Source organism: Pan paniscus, chromosome Y (assembly GCF_029289425.2).
Source record: "Pan paniscus chromosome Y, NHGRI_mPanPan1-v2.0_pri, whole genome shotgun sequence".
NCBI classification, from domain to species: domain Eukaryota; kingdom Metazoa; phylum Chordata; class Mammalia; order Primates; family Hominidae; genus Pan; species Pan paniscus.
The window spans coordinates 45426812-45444756 of record NC_073273.2 but is presented as its reverse complement, the minus strand read 5'-3'; the positions used below and the strand labels follow the sequence as shown (position 1 = coordinate 45444756).

General features: G+C 51.3%; 1 protein-coding gene across 4 annotated transcripts in view; it reads left to right on the top strand.

Moving 5' to 3' along the window:
- Positions 1 to 609: 609 nt before the first annotated feature.
- Positions 610 to 17945, top strand: part of ASMT (acetylserotonin O-methyltransferase) — a 33613-nt gene continuing 16277 nt past the window's right edge. For 2 of the 4 annotated variants that reach the window (XM_063602022.1, XM_034951349.3), the window contains exons 1-5: positions 610 to 1478; positions 4640 to 4772; positions 13147 to 13321; positions 14191 to 14320; positions 16831 to 16899. In XM_063602022.1, coding sequence (XP_063458092.1) covers positions 4704 to 4772; positions 13147 to 13321; positions 14191 to 14320; positions 16831 to 16899 — 443 coding nt within the window. In that variant the 5' untranslated portion in view covers positions 610 to 1478; positions 4640 to 4703. Of the gene's footprint in view, positions 1479 to 3968; positions 4773 to 13146; positions 13322 to 14190; positions 14321 to 16830; positions 16900 to 17945 lie in introns of those variants that run through there. The other 2 variants (XM_055107074.3, XM_055107073.3) reach the window with 1 other exon arrangement.

The following is a 17945-nucleotide window of genomic DNA, read 5'->3' as shown; positions in this document are numbered from 1 at the left end:
CCCTGCCCCTACTCCAGCCAGGCTTCCAGGCCACCCCTTACCCTACTCCAGCCAGGCCTCCAGGCCGCCTCTGACACTACTCCAGCCAAACCTCCAGGCCTCCCCTGACCCTGTTCCAGCCAAACCTCCAGGCCTCCCCTGCCCCTACTCCAGCCAAGCCTCCAGGCCGCCTCTGACACTACTCCAGCCAAACCTCCAGGCCTCCCCTGACCCTGCTCCAGCCAAACCTCCAGGCCTCCCCTGCCCCTACTCCAGCCAGGCCTCCAGGCCGCCTCTGACACTGCTCCAGCCAAACCTCCAGGCCTCCCCTGACCCTGCTCCAGCCAAACCTCCAGGCCTCCCCTGCCCCTACTCCAGCCAAGCCCCCAGGTCACTCCTACTCCAGCCAAACCTCCAGGCCACCCCTGCCCCTACTCCAGCGAGGCCTCCAGGCCACCCCTTACCCTACTCCAGCCAGGCCTCCAGGCCGCCTCTGACCCTGCTCCAGCCAAACCTCCAGGCCTCCCCTGCCCCTACTCCAGCCAAGCCCCCAGGTCACTCCTACTCCAGCCAAACCTCCAGGCCACCCCTGCCCTTACTCCAGCTAAGACTCCAGGCCACCCCTGACCCTACTCCAGCCAAAACTTCAGGCCGTCCCACTCACCCAAGTTATACAAAAGCTCCTGGGCTTTCCGGCCAACTCTGTGTCCGAAACATCCCATCCCCAAAATGGCAGCTTCTGACTGTGTCCAGACCATGCACGCCTCTCCTGAAACCGTCCTGCCAGACCCTGTCTCAAGGTGGTCAGGGGGTCCGTGCAATGTCCCTGAGGGCTTTTAAAGCCACCCTGTCTCCTGTCCATCGGCCCCCTCCCCTCCCCTCCCTCTGTCTTTCCAGATGCTCCACCCATGCAGGGTTGTTGTCTCTTCTTTGAACAGCCTGGACGCACTGCCGCTACCCCACGGCCTCCGCACCTGCTGTTCCCTCTGGCAGAGACGGTCTTTCCTGGGAGCACCCACCCGGTCCCTCCTGCCTTGGATTTCAAAGACTTCCAAAACCACCTTCACCCCAAAATGCAGCTCTCCCTCCCCTCCCCTTCTGTCCACACCCCCAAATCACCTTCTAACATCTTCATCTTTTTTTTTCTTTGTTTTGAGATGGAGTCTCCTTCTGTCGCCCAGGCTGGAGTGCAGCGGCGCGATCTCGGCTCACTGCAACCGCCACCTCCCGGGTTCAAGCGATTCTCCTGCCTCAGCCTCCCAAGTTGCTAGGATTACAGGCATGCACTGCCACGCCCAGCTAATTTTTTGTATTTGTAGAAGAGATGGGGTTTCACCATGTTGGCAGGCTGGTCTCAAACTGCTGACCTCAGATGATCCACCTGTCTTTGCCTCCCAAACTGCCCGGATGACACATGTGAGCCACCACACCTGGCCGAGATCTGATGGTTTTATAAATGGGAGGTCCCCTGCTGCACACGCCCTCTGGCCTGTCACCAGGTAAGACATGCCTTTGCTTCTCCTTGGCTTTCCTGCCATGAGTGTGATATGTATTTATCAGCAGCATGAAAATGGACTAATACAATATGCTTGTCAGCCACGTGTGTGTCTTTTTTTGGAGAAGTGTCTGTTGGCTGGGTGCGGTGCACGCCTGTCATCCCAGCACTTTGGGAGGCCGAGGCGGGCTAATCACGAGGTCAGGAGATCCAGACCATCCTGGCTAACACGGTGACACCCCATCTCTACTAAAAATACAAAAAATTAGCTGGGTGTGGTGGCGGGTGCCTGTAGTCCCAGTTACTCTGGAGGCTGAGGCAGGAGAATGACATGAACCCGGGAGGCAGATCTTGCAGTGAGCTGAGATCGTGCCACTGCACTCCAACCTGGTGACAGAGCGAGATTCCATCTCAAAAAAAAAAAAAAAAAAAATTACCCAAAATTACGCAGTCTCAGATATGTCTTTATCAGCTGCATGAAAACGGACTAATACAATATGCTTGTTGGCCACGTGTGTGTCATCTTTGGAAAAGTGCCTGTTGGCTGGGTTCAGTGGCTCATGCCTATTATCCTAGCACTTTGGGAGGCTGAGGCAGACGGATCACCTGAGGTCAGGAGTTCGAGATCATCCTGGCCAATATAGTGAAACCCCATCTCTACTAAAAATACAAAAATTAGCTGGGGGTGGTGGCAGGTGCCTGTAATCCCAGCTACTCAGGAGGCTGAGGCAGGAGAATCGCTTGAACCCAGGAGGCGGAGGTTACAGTGAGCCGAGACCACACCACCGCACTCCAGCCTGGTGACAAAGCGAGACTCTGTCTCAAAAGGAAAAAGAAGAAAAAAGAAAAGTGTCCGTTCATGTCCTTCGTAAGACTCCACTCTCTAGCAACCGTGTTCCTGCCCTTCTCAATTCCTAAGGTAATCGCCTTAACTCAGATCCCTGAGAAATCCCCACAGCAGGCAGAGATTTGGTCTCCTGACAGTAGCTTTGGGATTCCATTAAGCAAATATGATTGGGGGCCAGCCCCTTCTGTCTCCAGGTAAGGTGTCCCCAAGGACCCTTCATCGCTCTGAACTTCAAGGATTTCTCTCTTTTTCTTTGTTTCTTTCTTTTTCTCTCTTCCTTGCTTCCTCCCTCCCTTCTTCCTTTCTTTCTGTATCTCTCTCTCTCTTTTCTTTCTTTCCTTTCTTTCTATTTCTGTGTCTCTCTCTTCTTTCTTTTCTCTTCTTTCTTTCTCTCTCTCTCTCCTCTCCTCTTTCTCTCTCTCTGTTTCTCTCTTTTTTCTTTCTTTCTTTTTGATACAGACCTATGTTGCCCAGGCTGGAGTGCAATGGCCCAATCTCGGCTCACTGCAATCTCTCCCTTCCAGGTTCAAGTGATTCTCCTGCCTCAGCCTCCCCAGTAGCTGGGATTACAGGCACCTGCCACCATGCCCGGCTAATTTTTGTATTTTTAGTAGAGACGGGGTTTCACCATGTTGACCAGGCTGATCTTGAACTCCTGACCTCAAGTGATCCTCCCACCTCAGCCTCCCAAAGTGCTGGGATTACAGACATGAGCCACCTTACCTGGCTAATTTTTATATTTTTAGTAGAGTCGGGGTTACACCATGTTAGCCAGGCTGGTCTCGATCTCCTGACCTCATGTGATCTGCCCCACATTGCTGGGATGACAGGCTGTGTTTATATTTTTCCCCTAGAAAATCACTCTGGAGGCTGGGAGTGGTGGCTTACGCCTGTCATCCCAGCACTTTGGGAGGCCGAGGTAGGCGGATCAGCTGAGATCAGGAGTTCAACACCAGCCTGACCAACATGGAGAAACCCCGTCTCTACTAAAAATACAAAATTAGCCGGGCGTGGTGGCAGGTGCCTGTAATCTCAACTACTGGGAGCCTAAGACAGAAGAATCACTTGAACCTGGGAGGCAGAGGTTGCGGCGAGCCATGCATCCTCAGAAATGGGGCAGAGACCTGGCACAGTCACTTTTTTTTTTTTTTTGAGACAGATTCTCGCTCTGTCGCCCAGGCTGGAGTGCAGTGGTGCGATCTCGGCTCACTGCAACCTCAGCCTCCCGGGTTCACACCCATTCTCTTGCCTCAGCCTCCCAAGTAGCTGGGACTACAGGCACCCGCCACCACGCCCAGCTAATTTTTTGTATTTTTAGTAGAGACGGGGTTTCACTGTGTTAGCCAGGATTGTCTCGATCTCCTGACCTTGTGATCCACCTGCCTCAGCTTCCCAAAGTGCTGGGATGACAGGCTACCACGCCCAGCCCTGGCACGGTCACATTTTAATTATGTGCAGGCATTTAGATTGTCCAAATAAACGTTGCAAGATATCTAGGCTGAAGTGGGAGGATCTCTTGAAGTCAGGAGTTCGAGACCAGCCTGGGCAACATAGTGAGACCCCCCCCAACCCCCCCATCCCTACAAAGAATTAAAAAATTAGTCAGGCACATTGGCTCATGCCTGTCTTCCCAGCACTTTGGGAGGCTGAGGTGGACGGATCACCTGAGGTCAGGAGTTGGAGACCAGCCTGGCCAACATGGTGAAACCCTGTCTCTACTACAAATACAAAAATTAGCCAGGTGTGGTGGTGTGCGCCTATAGTCCCAGCCACTCGAGAGGCTGAGGCAGGAGAATCGCTTGAACCCAGGAGGCAGAGGTTGCAGTGAGCTGAGATGGTGCCACCGCGCTCCAGCCTGACGACAGAGCGAGACTCCATCTAAAAAAAAAAAAAAGGGTCTCACTATGTTGCCCAGTCTGGCCTGCTGGCATCTTGATGTTGAACTTCCAGCCTCCAGAAGTGTGAGAGAACTGGTTTTTTGAGCCACCCAGTTTGCAGAAATTCGCACGACCCCCAGAAATGAATGCAGAACCTGTTCAATCCATAAGACGATTAATGAGTGCTAATGATGGGTGAGCATATTGGTTTGGGATCAGTTCTACAGCTGATGAGTCAAGGGCTCAGGGGGGGCCTGATGCAGACTATTTTAGGGCTGTGGAGGGGCGCCCAGAAAGCCAGGGAATTCCCACACGCTTTGTGATCCCCTAATACGGTTAATGAAAATTTCTAGAGTGATCCGTCTTTGTTTGAGTACTGGGCAGGCAGCAGGGAGAGTCAGGCAGCAGCCGTGAGCAGGTGGCTCTTCCCCACCTTGCCAGGCTCTGTGCTCCTTGAAGCAAGCGCTCCAGAGGCTCCGGAAGCCACGGCTGGATTGCAAACAAGATGGGATCCTCAGAGGACCACGCCTATCGCCTCCTTAATGACTACGCCAATGGCTTCATGGTGTCCCAGGTAGGATACGCTCTGTGGGACAAGGGGGAATAGACTTCCGTTCATCACACTCACGTTCCATTGTTGGGAGTGTCAGTCAAGAAAAATGACGAGTCTCCATCATTTTAGGAGGTTTATTTTCCACCGTGAAAGACGGGCACCCACGATGTAGCCTCAGGAGTTCCTGAGGACATGTGTCCAGGGTGGTCTGGGGACAGCTTGGTTTGATACATTTTACAGAGACATGAGACATCAATCAATGTATGTAAGTACATTGGGCCAGGCGTGGTGGCTCACACCTGTGATCCCAGCACTTTGGGAGGCTGAGGCGGGTGGATCACCTGAAGTCGGGAGTTCGAGACCAGCCTGACCCACACAGAGAAACCCCATCTCTACTAAAAATACAAAATTAGCCAGGCTTGGTGGTACATGCCTATAATCCCAGCTACTTGGGAGGCTGAGGCAGGAGAATCGCTTGAACCTGGGAGGTGGAGGTTGCAGTGAGCCGAGATCGCGCCATTGCACTCCAGCCTGGGCAACAAGAGCAAAACTCCATCTCAAAAACAAACAAACAAACAAAAAAAGCAAAAAAAAAATTAGCCGGGCGTGGTGACATGTGCCTGTAGTCCCAGCTACTCGGGAGGCTGAGGCAGGAGAATTGCTTGAACCTGGGAGGCGGAGGTTGCAGTGAGCCGAGATCGCACCACTGCACTCCAGCCTGGGCGACACAGCAAGACTCTGTGTCAAAAACAAACAAACAACAACAACAACAAAAAAAAAAGAAACAAAGCTTAAAATGAAATACATAGGATTAGAAACAAGACAATGTTTATTGAACTGCAAGTGTTGAAATTTTTAAAACATTTCGTGATGGAGTAGTATATGTGGTTGTTTATTAACCCAGTAAATAATTACACTGTGCGTTTATCATAGAGGTGAGTTTTGAGGGTTCGCCCGTAGAGGAGCAACACCTCATTCCTTTTTTTTATTTTTTTGAGATGGAGTCTCACTCTAACCCAGGCTGGAGTGCAGTGGCACGGTCTTGGCTCACTGCAACCTCCACCTCCAGGGTTCAGGCTATTCTCCTGCTTCAGCCTCCCGAGTATCTGGGATTACAGGCACCCACCACCACGCCCGGCTAATTTTTGTATTTTTAGTAGAGATGGGGTTTCACCATGTTGGCCAGGCTGGTCTTGAACTCCTGACCTCAAGTGATTCACCTGCCTCGGCCTCCCAAGGCCTCATTTCTTCTTCTCACAGAATGACATCGTGCTCAGTGAAGGAAGGCTGACGTGAAAGGCCCCATATGGTATGACTTCATTTATATGAGATGTCCAGAGCAGGCAAATCCTTCGAGGTGGAAAGTGGACTGGTGGTTTGCAGAGGCTGGGCAGGACTGCGGAGGGAGTGTTTAACGGAGACAGTGTCCCTTTTTGGGGTGATGCAAATGTTCTGGAACCCGGCGGAAGTGCTGGTTATACAACATCACGAATGTACTAAGTGCCCCTGAATTATGCTTGAAAAGGGTTAATGATGGCCGGGCTCAGAGGTGACACCTGTCATCCCAACGGTTTGGGGGTCCGAAACGAGGGAATCGCTTTAGCCCAGGAATTCGAGACCAGTCTGGGCAACATAGTGAGAGCCCCCATTTGTACAAATTCTTTTTTCTTTTTGAGACACAGTCTCGCTCTGTCGCCCAGGCTGGAGTGCAATGGCACGATCTCGGCTCACTGCAAGCTCCACCTCCCAGGTTCACGCCATTCTCCTGCCTCAGCCTCCCGAGTAGCTGGGACTACAGGCGCCCGCCACCACGCCCGGCTAATTTTTTGTATTTTTAGTAGAGACGGGGTTTCACCATGTTAGCCAGGTTGGTCTCGATCTCCTGACCTCATGATCCGCCCGCCTCGGCCTCCCAAAGTGCTGGGATGACAGGCGTGAGCCACTGTGCCTGGCCAAAAATATTTTAAAAATTAGCCAGGTGGGGCGGTGCACACCTGTAGTCCCAGCTACTCGGGAGGCTGAGGCGGGAGGATCGCTTAAGACTAGGAGATGAAGGCTGCAGTGAGCTATGATTGCACCACTGCACTCCAGCCTGGATGACAGAGCAATACTGAGTCTCTTTAAAAAATAAACGGCAGGGCGTGGTGGCTCATGCCTGTCATCCCAGCACTTTTGGGGGGCCAAGGTGGGCGGATCACTTGAGGTCAGGAGTTCAAGACCAGCCTGGCCAACATGGTGAAACCCCGTCTCTACTAGAAGTATAAAAATTAGCCAGGCATGATGGTGGGCACCTGTCATCCCATTTACTCGGGAGGCTGAGGCAGGAGAATTGCTTGAACCCGGAGGAGGTAGAGGTTGCAGTGAGCCGAGATGATGCCACTGCACTCCAGCCTGGGTGTCGCAGTGAGACTCTGTCTCAGAACAAAAACCAAAAACCAGCATCATCATGAAAGGGCATCGTGTGCTGACGGTATTTTGAGATGTCTGCAACAGCTCTCATGTGACTTGAAAATATCTGTGGTTTCTCTCCGTCAGCAAGCCACCGGTTTTTTTTGTTTGTTTTTTTCCTTTTTTTTTTCAGACAGTTTCCCTCTTGTCGCCCAGGCTGGAGCGCAGTGGCGCTATCTCGGCTCACTGCAACCTCTGCCTCCCGGATTCAAGCGATTCTCCTGCCTCAGCCTCCCCAGTAGCTAGGAGTACAGGCGCGTTCCAACACGCCCAGATAATTTTGTATTTTTAGTAGAGACGGGGTTTCTCTATGTTGGTCAGGCTGGTCTCGAACTCCCAACCTCAGGTGATCCGCCTCGGCCTCTAAAGTGCTGTGATGACAGGTGTGAGCCACCATGCCTGGCCCCCACACTGTCTTCTATCATGGTTGTGGTTTGCCAGTACGCTCATGGTTGAAGGGAATACCACATCTTAGGAAGAGGTAGTGAAAATTAGAGTGAAGTCTCTTCTCCTTCCTGGTTTGTAGAGCCCGTGAATTTTACCCCTAGGCCCCCAAGGGTTAAAAATACCTATTCCCCAGCCACCGGTACGCAGAGCGGCCTCTGCCTACGGGGTTCAAGCGATTCTCCTGCCTCAGCCTCCTGAGTACCTGGGATTACAGGTGCCTGCAACCAAGCCCGGCTAATTTTTATTTTTATTTTTATTTATTTTTCTGATATGGAGTTTCACTGTTGTTGCCCAGGCTGGAGTGCAGTGGCATGATCTCAGCTCACTGCAACCTCTCCCTCCCAGGTTCAAGCAATTCTCCTGCCTTAGCCTCCTGAGTAGCTGGGATTTCAGGCGTCCACCACCACGCCCGGCTAAGTTTTTGTATTTTTGGTAGAGATGGGGTTTCATCATGTTGGCCAGGCTGGTGTCGAACTCCTGACCTCAGGCGATCTGCCTGCCTCGGCCTTCCAAAGTGCTAGGATTACAGGTGTGAGCTACCGCCTCTGGCTAATTTTTTGTATTTTTGGCAGAGACGGGGTTTCATCATGTTGGCCAGGCTGGTCTCGAACTCCTGACCTCAGGCGATCTACCTGCCTCGGCCTCCCAAAGTGCTGGGATGACAGGCGTGAGCCACTGACATCCAGCTAATTTTTTGTATTTTTGGTAGAGACGGGGTTTCATCATGTTGGCCAGGCTGGTCTCGAACTCCTGACCTCGGGCGATCTGCCTGCCTCGGCCTCCCAAAGTGCTGGGATGACAGGCGTGAGCCACTGACATCCAGCTAATTTTTTGTATTTTTGGTAGAGACGGGGTTTCATCATGTTGGCCAGGCTGGTCTCGAACTCCTGACCTCGGGTGATCTGCCTGCCTCGGCCTCCCAAAGTGCTAGGATGACAGGCGTGAGCCACTGACATCCGGCTAATTTTTTGTATTTTTGGTAGATACGGGGTTTCATCATGTTGGCCAGGCTGGTCTCGAACTCCTGACCTCGGGCGATCTGCCTGCCTCGGCCTCCCAAAGTGCTAGGATTATAGGCATGAGCCACCATGTCTGGCTAATTTTTCTATTTTTTAGTAGAGCTGGGATTTCTGTTACTGTCCCAGACAACAGTAACTTGCTACCTTTGCCTCCTTTGACCGCAGGCCTCCTGCTGGGGCTACTGACTGCTCATTCAAAGACTGTCGCTGGTTCACAGCGGTGTTCAGGGAGGTGGTTTGGTGGGTTCTAAATCTTGGAAGATCAGTCACTTTAAGGCACATGATACCATGTCATGGGAGTTGTCAGAAGTTTCACAGAACCAGAGTTAATGCAGAGTTAATACCACCTTAAGAGGATCAAACTTAGTACACCCTTAACAGAAACAATTAGCTAATGCAGCTTTCATAGACCAAGAGTGAATATCCCCTTAAGAAGATAACATTTAGTATACCCTTGGCCAGGCACAGTGGCTCACGCCTGTAATCCCAGCACTTTGGGAGGCCGAGGTGGGCGGATCACAAGGTCAGGAGTTCGAGACCAGCCTGGCCAATATGGTGAAACCCCATCTCTACTAAAAATACAAAAATTAGCCGGGCATGGTGGCGGGCGCCTGTAGTCCCAGCTACTCGGGAGGCTGAGGCAGGAGAATGGCGTGAACCCGGGAGGTGGAGGTTGCAGTGAGCCGAGATCATGCCACTGCACTCCAGCCTGGGGGGCAGAGCGGGACGCTGTCTCAAAAAAAAAAAAAAAAAAAAAAAAGTGGGGGCTGGGGAGGGAGAGCATTAGAACAAATACCTAATGTAGATGATGGGTTGACGGGTGCAGCAAACCACCATGGCACGTGTATACCTATGTAACAAACCTGCACGTTCTGCACATGTGCCCCAGAACTTAAAGTATAATAATAATAATAAGTCTTTGGGAGCAGAAAAAAAAAAAAGATCAAAGTTAGCGCACCCTTAACAGAAACAGTGAATGCACCTTTCATACACCAAGGGTGAACTCAGCCATAAGAAGGTAACATTTAATATATGCCCTTAAAAGAACAATTAATTGAGACAACCCCAAAAGGAATGAATACAACTTTAATGAATAAAACAGAACACAACGCTAATTTAAAAAGGTTAATACGGGCCGGGTGTGGTGGCTCACGCCTGTAATCTCAGCACTTTGGGAGGCCGAGGAAGGTGGATCAGGAGGTCAGGAGATTGAGACCATCCTGGCTAACACGGTGAAACCCCGTCTCTACTAAAAATATTTTAAAAATTAGCCGGGCGTGGTGGTGGGCGCCTGTAGTTTCAGCTACTCGGGAGACTGAGGCAGGAGAATCCCTTGAACCCGGGAGGCAGAGCTTGCTGTGAGCCGAGATCGCACCACTGCACTCCAGCCTGGGTGACAGAGCCACACTCAGTCTCAAAATAAATAAATAAATAAATAAATAAATAAATAAATAAATAAATAAGAAAAAGGTTAATACAACATTAAAGAACAAGAATTAATATAGTTTTTTTTTTTTTTTTTTTTTTTTGAGACCGAGTCTCACTCTGTTGCCCAGGCTGGAGGGCAGTGGCGTGATCTCAGCTCACTGCAACCTCCGCCTCCCGGGTTCAGGCGATTCTCCTGCCTCAGCCTCCCGAACAGGTGGGATTACAGGCGTGCACCACCATGCCTACTTTTTGTATTTTTAGTAGAGACGGGGTTTCACTATGTTGGCCAGGCTGGTGTCGAACTCTTGACCTCAAGTGATCTGCCTGCCTCGGCCTCCCAAAGTGCTGGGATGACAGGTGTGAGCCACTGTACCTGGCCTAATATAGCTTTAATAGAAAAGGAGCTAATACAAGCTTAGAATAGTAAACTTTATGCAGACTTACTGAAACAAACAGTCAATGCAACCTTAACCAAACGGGAATTGATAACAGTTTAATAAAAAAGCTAATACCACTTGAATACAATATATCTTAATACAACCTTCATAAGAAAAACAACTAATACACTTTGGGAGACCGAGGCAGGCAGATCACGAGGTCAGGAGATCGGGACCACGGTGAAACCCCGCCTCTACTAAAAATACAAAAAATTAGCCTGGCATGGTGGCGGGCACCTGTAGTCCCAGCTAGTCGGGAGGCTGAGGCAGGAGAATGGCTTGAACCTGGGAGGTGGAGGTTGCCGTGAGGCGTGATCGTGCCACTGCACTCCAGCCTGGCGACAGAGCGAGACTCTGTCTCAAAAAAATAATGATAATAATAATAAACAAATAAAGATACCAAAAAAAAAAATACAAAAATTTAGCCGGGTGTGGTGGCACATGCCTGTAATCACAGCTACTCGGGAGGCTGGGGCAAGAGAATCACTCGAACGCGGGAGGCGTAGGTTGCAGTGAGCCGAGATTGCGCCGCTGCACTCCAGCCTGGGTGACAGAGCGAGACTCCGTCTCAAAAAAAGGAACAAGCAAAAAGATAGTGGTAGGTGTAATCTGTGTTTCTTTCCCCATGCTGTTGAAATAAAGCTAACTGTGAGTATCCTGGAAGACACGTGGCCTGAAGAAACCATCTTTCCCTGTGGTTTGTTTATGACTTCCTATCACTAAGGTTGCCTGAGCCTTGGCACCCATCCAAAACGCTGTGTGCAAGAAAAGAAATGCATGGATGATTTATTCTTGTTTTATTTTTTTTTGAGATGGAGTCTCGCTCTGTTGCCCAGGCTGGAGTGCAGTGGTGCAATCTTGGCTCACTGCAGTCTCCACCTCCAGGATTCAAGCAATTCTCCTGCCTCACCCTCCCCAGTAGCTGGGACTACAGGCTCACACCACCATGCCCAGCTAATTTTTATACTTTTTAGTAGAGATGGGGTTTCACCATGTTGGCCAGGTTAGCCTTGAACTCCTGACCTCAGGTGATCCGTCCACCTCGGCCTCCCAGAATGTTGGGATTACAGGCGTGAGCTACCACGCCTGGCTGATTTATTCATTTTTTATAGTTTGTGTATTATTTGAAGGCATTACCTGATTACTGCTTTATTTTATTTTTATATGTATTTGTTTATTTATCTATTGAGACAGAGTTTCGCTCTTGTTGCCCAGGCTGGAGTGCAATGGCACAATCTCGGCTCACCACAACCTCTGCCTCCCGGGTGCAAGTGATTCTCCTGCCTCAGCCTCCCGAGTAGCTGGGATTACAGGCATGCACCACCACACCCGGCTAATTTTGTATTTTTAGTAGAGACGGGGTTTCTTCACGTTGGTCAGGCTGGTCACGAACTCACAACCTCAGTTGCTTCACCTGCCTGGGCCTCACAAAGTGCTGGGATGACAGGCGTGAGCCACCGCACCCGGCCTATTTATTTTTTTTGAGACGGAGTCTCACTCTATCCAGCCCAGGCTGGAGTGCAGTGGTGCGATCTTGGCTCACTGCAACCTCTGCCTCCCGGGTTTACACCATTCTCCTGCCTCAGCCTCCCGAGTAGCTGGGACTACAGGTGCGCACCACCATGCCTGGCTAATTTTTGTATTTTTAGTAGAGACGGAGTTTCACCATGTTGGCCAGGCTGTTCTCAAACTCCTGACCTCAAGTGATCTACCCTCCTCGGCCTCCCAAAGTGCTGGGATTACAGGCGTGAGCCACCATGCCCAGTCCTCTGTCTCTCTTTTTGAGACAGAGTCTTACTCTGTCACCCAGGCTTGGAGTGCAGTGGTGCGATCTCGGGTCACTGCAACCTCTGCTTAGCAGGTTCAAGCGATTCTCCTGCCTCAGCCTCCCAAGTAGCTGGGATTACAGGCATGAGCCACCACACCCGGCTAATTTTTGTATTTTTAGTAGAGATGGGGTTTCACCATGTTGGCCAGGCTGGTCTCAAACTCCTGACCTCAGGTGATCCACCCACCTCCCAAAGCGCAGGGATTATAGGTGTGAGTTAATGCACCCAGCCAGGAGGCATTTTTAAATGAGGTTGCACTGCTATGGAAAACAGGGTGGGGCCAGGCGCAACGGCTCACGCCTGTCGTCCCAGCACTTTGGGAGGCTGAGGCTGGCAGATCACGAGGTCAGAAGTTCGAGACCAGCCTGGCCAACATGGTGAAACCCCATCTTTACTAAAAATACAAAAATTAGCCAGGCATGGTGGAACAGGCCTGTCATCCCAGCTACTCGGGAGGCTGAGGCAGGAGAATGGCGTGAAGCCGGGAGGCCGAGGTTGCGGTGAGCCAAGACCGCGCCACTGCCCTCCAGCCTGGGCGATACAGTGAGACTTCAACTCAAAATAAATAAATAAATTAATTAATTAATAAAAATAAATAAATAAATACAACTGTTTTCCATAGTGGTGCAATCTCATTTGACTCTGTCCCAAAAATAAATAAATAAATGAATAAGAATGTAAATAAAACAATGCCTTCCTCCCCAGCCTGCCATGGTATGGGGTGTTTCTAAGACTGTGGTTCCCAGGAGGCTGAGCCCTGACCTTTTATTTCCGCCCCTGCTCCAAGGTTCTCTTCGCCACCTGCGAGCTGGGCGTGTTTGACCTTCTCGCCGAGGCCCCAGGGCCCCTGGACGTGGCGGCAGTGGCTGCAGGTGTGGGGGCCAGCGCCCATGGGACAGAGGTCCTGCTGGACATCTGTGTGTCCCTGAAGCTGCTGAAAGTGGAGACGAGAGGAGGAAAAGGTAAGGACACGGGCGTTTTGAAGGAGGCATTTTACATAGACACCCTCTGCAGCCCACGTGTTCTGTAAAAAGTGAAACAGTCTCCATCCTGGCTCACACAGTGAAACCCCGTCTCTACTAAAAAAAATACAAAAAATTAGCCGGGTGTGGTGGCGTGCACCTGTCGTCCCAGCTACTCAGGAGGCTGAGGCAGGAGAATGGCATGAACCCGGGAGGCAGAGGTTGCAGTGAGCCGAGATCGTGCCACTGCACTCCAGCCTGGGCAACAGAGCGAGACTCCATCTGTATTTGCAGGTTTGGGGGTCGTGTGGTTTTTGTGGCAGCTACCGACCTCTGCCCTGGGGACGTCAAAGCTGCCAGAGTGTGAGACCCAGGCTGGGGGATTCCTTGAGTCCAGGAGTTCGAGACCAGCCTGGGCCACGTATTTTTAGTAGAGACAGGATTTCGTCACGTTGGCCAGGCTGGTCTAGAGCTCCTGACCTCAGGTGATCCACCCGCCTCGGCCTCCCTAAGCGCTGAGATTACAGGTGTGAGCCACCACGCCCGGCCTCAATAAGTTATTTTAGACATTCTGTGGAATGTAACGTACGTTTCCTCTCGTGGCTCATCTGCCTTTATACTTGCTGCACCCAAACTCCCAATGGGGATTTGTATAAACCGAACCCGACGGGGGTGCTAGCCGCCCCAGGTCACCTTTGCGCCTTCCACAGAAGGCTCCAGCTGTACAAGGCGAGAGGAAGACCCCATCTCTAAAAAAGAGATGGGCTTGTAATCTTGTTGAAATCACGATGTTGCCGAGCTGGGGAGCGTCCGCCGGCAGGAACTCGGAATCTCACTGCTTTTTCCCTGTTTTTTTGTGTGTGTTTCAGCTTCCTATCGAAACACGGAGCTGTCCAGCGACTACCTGACCACGGTCAGCCCGACGTCACAATGCAGCATGCTGAAGTACATGGGCAGGACCAGCTACCGGTGCTGGGGCCACCTGGCAGACGCCGTGAGGTGGGGGCTGCCCCCAGGCAGATGCTGGGAGGTGGGGGCTGCACCCAGGCAGAGGCTGGGAAGAGGGGGCTGCCTCCAGGCGCATGCTGGGAGGTGGGGGCTGCACCCAGGCAGATGCTGGGAGGTGGGGGCTGCATCCAGGCGGTGACCAAGTCTCAGGACTACCCCCAGGGGCTGGTGAAGCGGCACTGGAGGAGGTGAAAGGGAAGGTTTCTTTTTCTTTGTTTTTTCTTTTCTTTTCTTTTCTTTTTTTTTTGAGATGGAGTCTTACTCTGTCACCCAGGCTGGAGTGCAGTGGCGCCATCTCGGCTCATTGCAAGCTATGCCTCCCAGGTTCACGCCATTCTCCTGCCTCAGCCTCCCAAGTAGCTGGGACTACAGGAACCCGCCACCACGCCCGACTAATTTTTTGTGTTTTTGGTAGAGACGGGGTTTCACCGTGTTAGCCAGGCTGCTCTCCATCTCCTGACCTCGTGATCTGCCCGCCTACATGGTGGCAGGCACCTGTAGTCCCAGCTACTCAGGAGGCTAAGGTGGGAGAACTGCTTGAACCCAGAAGGCAGAGGCTGCAATGAGCGGATTGTGCCACTGCACTGCAGCCTGGGCAACAGAGAAAAAACTCTGTCTCAGAAAGAAGGAAAGAGAAAGAGAGAGAGAGGGGAGAAGGAAGGAAGGGAGGGAGGGAGGGAGGGAGGGAAAGGGAGCGCGGGAGGGAGGGAGGGAAAGAAGGGAAATAATGGAAAGAAAGAGAAAGAAAGAGAAGGAAGGAAGGAAAGAAAGAGAGAGAGAGAGAGAGAAGAGCTGGACTCAATAGAAAGGAGTGTCTGGGTGGCCGGGCGCGGTAGCCCATGCCCGTAATCCCAGCACTTTGGGAGGCTGAGGTGGATGGATCACGAGGTCAGGAGATCGAGACCATCCTGGCTAACACGGTGAAACCCCGTCTCTACTAAAAATACAAAAAATTAGCCCGGCGTGGTGGCAGGTGCCTGTAGTCCCAGCTACTCGGAGAGGCTGAGGCAGGAAAATGGTGTGAACCCAGGAGGTGGAGCTTGCAGTGAGCCAAGATCACACCACTGCACTCCAGCCTGGGCGACAGAGCGAGACTGTCTCAAAAAAAAAAAAAAAATAGGGGTGTCTGGGTTAACATAGGGGGTTGTGGAGACCAAATTCTTATTATGTAGATGAAATCTCCAGGTAGCAGGCTTCAGAAAGAATAGACTGTTACTGTTTCCTATCTGACTTGGTTCTCTCCTGGATCAGAAAAAAGGAAGGAAAAGGAAGGTGATTCTCTCCAGAACGTAGATTTTCTTCACAACAGGTAGCTTTACAGGAGTGTTTCAAGCTATGGCAAAGAGAACATGTTTGGGGCTAAAATATTTTTATTTCCTTTTTTTTTTTGAAACAGAGTTTTGTTTTGTTGCCCAGGCTGGAGTGCAGTGGTATGATCTCGACTCACTGCAACCTCCGCCTCCTGGGTTTAAGTGATTCACCTGCCTCAGCCTCCCCAGTAGCTGGGAGTATAGGCATCCACCACACCTGGCTGATTGTTTGTGTTTTAGTAGAGACGGGGTTTCACCCTGTCTTTGAGGCTGGTCTCCAACTCCTGAGCTCAGGCTATCTGCCCCCGTCTTGGCCTCCCAGAGTGTTAGGATTACAGGTGTGAGGCACCACGCCCAGCCTTTGATTTTCTTCTTTATCTGTGATGTGTTGTTATGCCAGAGTCAGGTTGGAAAGTGAGCCACGTAATATAGGGTTAAATAAAACCCATCTCACGAGACGTTATAGTTATAGAGCATAACTCCCCAGGCCCCTTAGATAAGAATTTGGGCAAGGAAGAAAAAGGTCAGGTGTAACAATTAAGTCCTCAGGTTTAAACAATTAAGCAACAGCTGGCCAGGCGCGGTGGCTCACGCCTGTAATCCCAGCACTTTGGGAGGCCAAGGCAGGGGGATCACCTGAGGTCACGAGTTCAAGACCAGCCTGACCAACATGGTGAAACCCCATCTGTACTAAAAAGTACAAAAATTAGCCAGGCACGGTGGCAGGTGCCTGTAATCCCAGCTACTCGGGAGGCTGAGGTAGGAAAATCGCTTGAACCCGGGAGGCGGAGATTACAGTGAGCCAAGATCGTGCCATTGCACTCCAGCCTGGGCGACACAGCGAGACTCCATCTCATAAAATAAAATAAGGCCGGGTGTGGTGGCTCACGCCTGTAATCCCAGCACTTTGGGAGGCTGAGGCAGGTGGATCACCTGAGGTCACAAGTTCGAGACCAGCCTGAACAACATAGCGAAACCCTGTCTCTACTAAAAGTACAAAAATTAGCCAGGCATGGTGGTGGCAGGCGCCTGTAATGCCAGCTACTCGGGAGGCTGAGGCAGGAGAATTGCTTGAACCCAGGAGGTGGAGGTTGCAGTGAGCCGAGATCATGCCATTGCACTCCAGCCTGGGTGACAGAGCTGAAATGAAATGAAATGAAATGAAAATCAGCCTTCTCTCTCTTTTCTTAGAGAAGGAAGGAACCAGTACCTGGAGACGTTTGGTGTTCCCGCTGAAGAGCTTTTTACGGCCATCTACAGGTAACACCCATCACTTTGAAACCAACAACTCACATAAGATTCTGTTTATTTTTAAAGGACTTAGGAGACCCAATCCATTTACTCAAATGGCACAACCCAGGAGGAAGTTGCCATTTAATTTAAAATAACATCCCCTGCCCCCACTACTACCGCAGATGTTGCTCGTCTGATGTTTAAATTGATCAGATTCCTGAGGAGGTGCAACCTGACCCTTCCTTCCAGAGGACTACTCACAAACTCAGTGTTTATGTAGAAAATGGAGGCACGCCCCGGGCGCGGTGGCTCACATCTATCATCCCAGAAATTTGGGAGGCCGAGGCAGGTGGATCACCTGAGGTCAGGAGTTCAAGACCAGCCTGGCCAACAGGGTGAAACCCCGTCTCTACTAAAAATACAAAAATTAGCCGGGCATGGCGGCGGACGCCTGTAATCCCAGCTACTCGGGAGGCTGAGGCAGGAGAACTGCTTGAACCCGGGAGGCGGAGGTTGCGGTGATCTGAGATCGCACCATTGCACTCCAGCCTGGGCAACAAGAGTGAAACTCCATCTCAAAAAAAAAAAAAAAAGAAAATAGAGGTCCAGTTTTTGATTTGGTCAGAGGTGAAGGTGAGGCCAGGTGAGACCTCAGCTCTTCACTTTGCTTCGTGATGTGGACACAGCTTTGGCCTTTGCCCGAAGCTCTTGCCTAGAATTCCCAGATGGAGGTGAATTGATGGGCCCGTCCAGTGTTCCAGCTGGCTGAGGCATGGAGTAGGGCAGGGTATGAAGGACGAGGGGATGCCTGAGTGGTTCGCCTGCCACCCAACCTCTCCTCTCCTCCCCTCCCCTCTCTTCTCCTTCTGTCCTGTTCCCTCTCTTTTCCTCTTCCATCCTCCTCTCTTTCTCTCCTTTTCCTTCTCTTCTCTTCTCTCCTCTCTTTTCCTCTCCATCTTCCCCCTCCTCTCTCCCATCTTCCCTCTCTTGTCTCCTCTCCCATCTTCCCTCTCTTGTCTCCTCTCTCTTCTTCCCTCTCTCCTTTCCTCTCCTCTCCTTTTCCCTCCCATCCC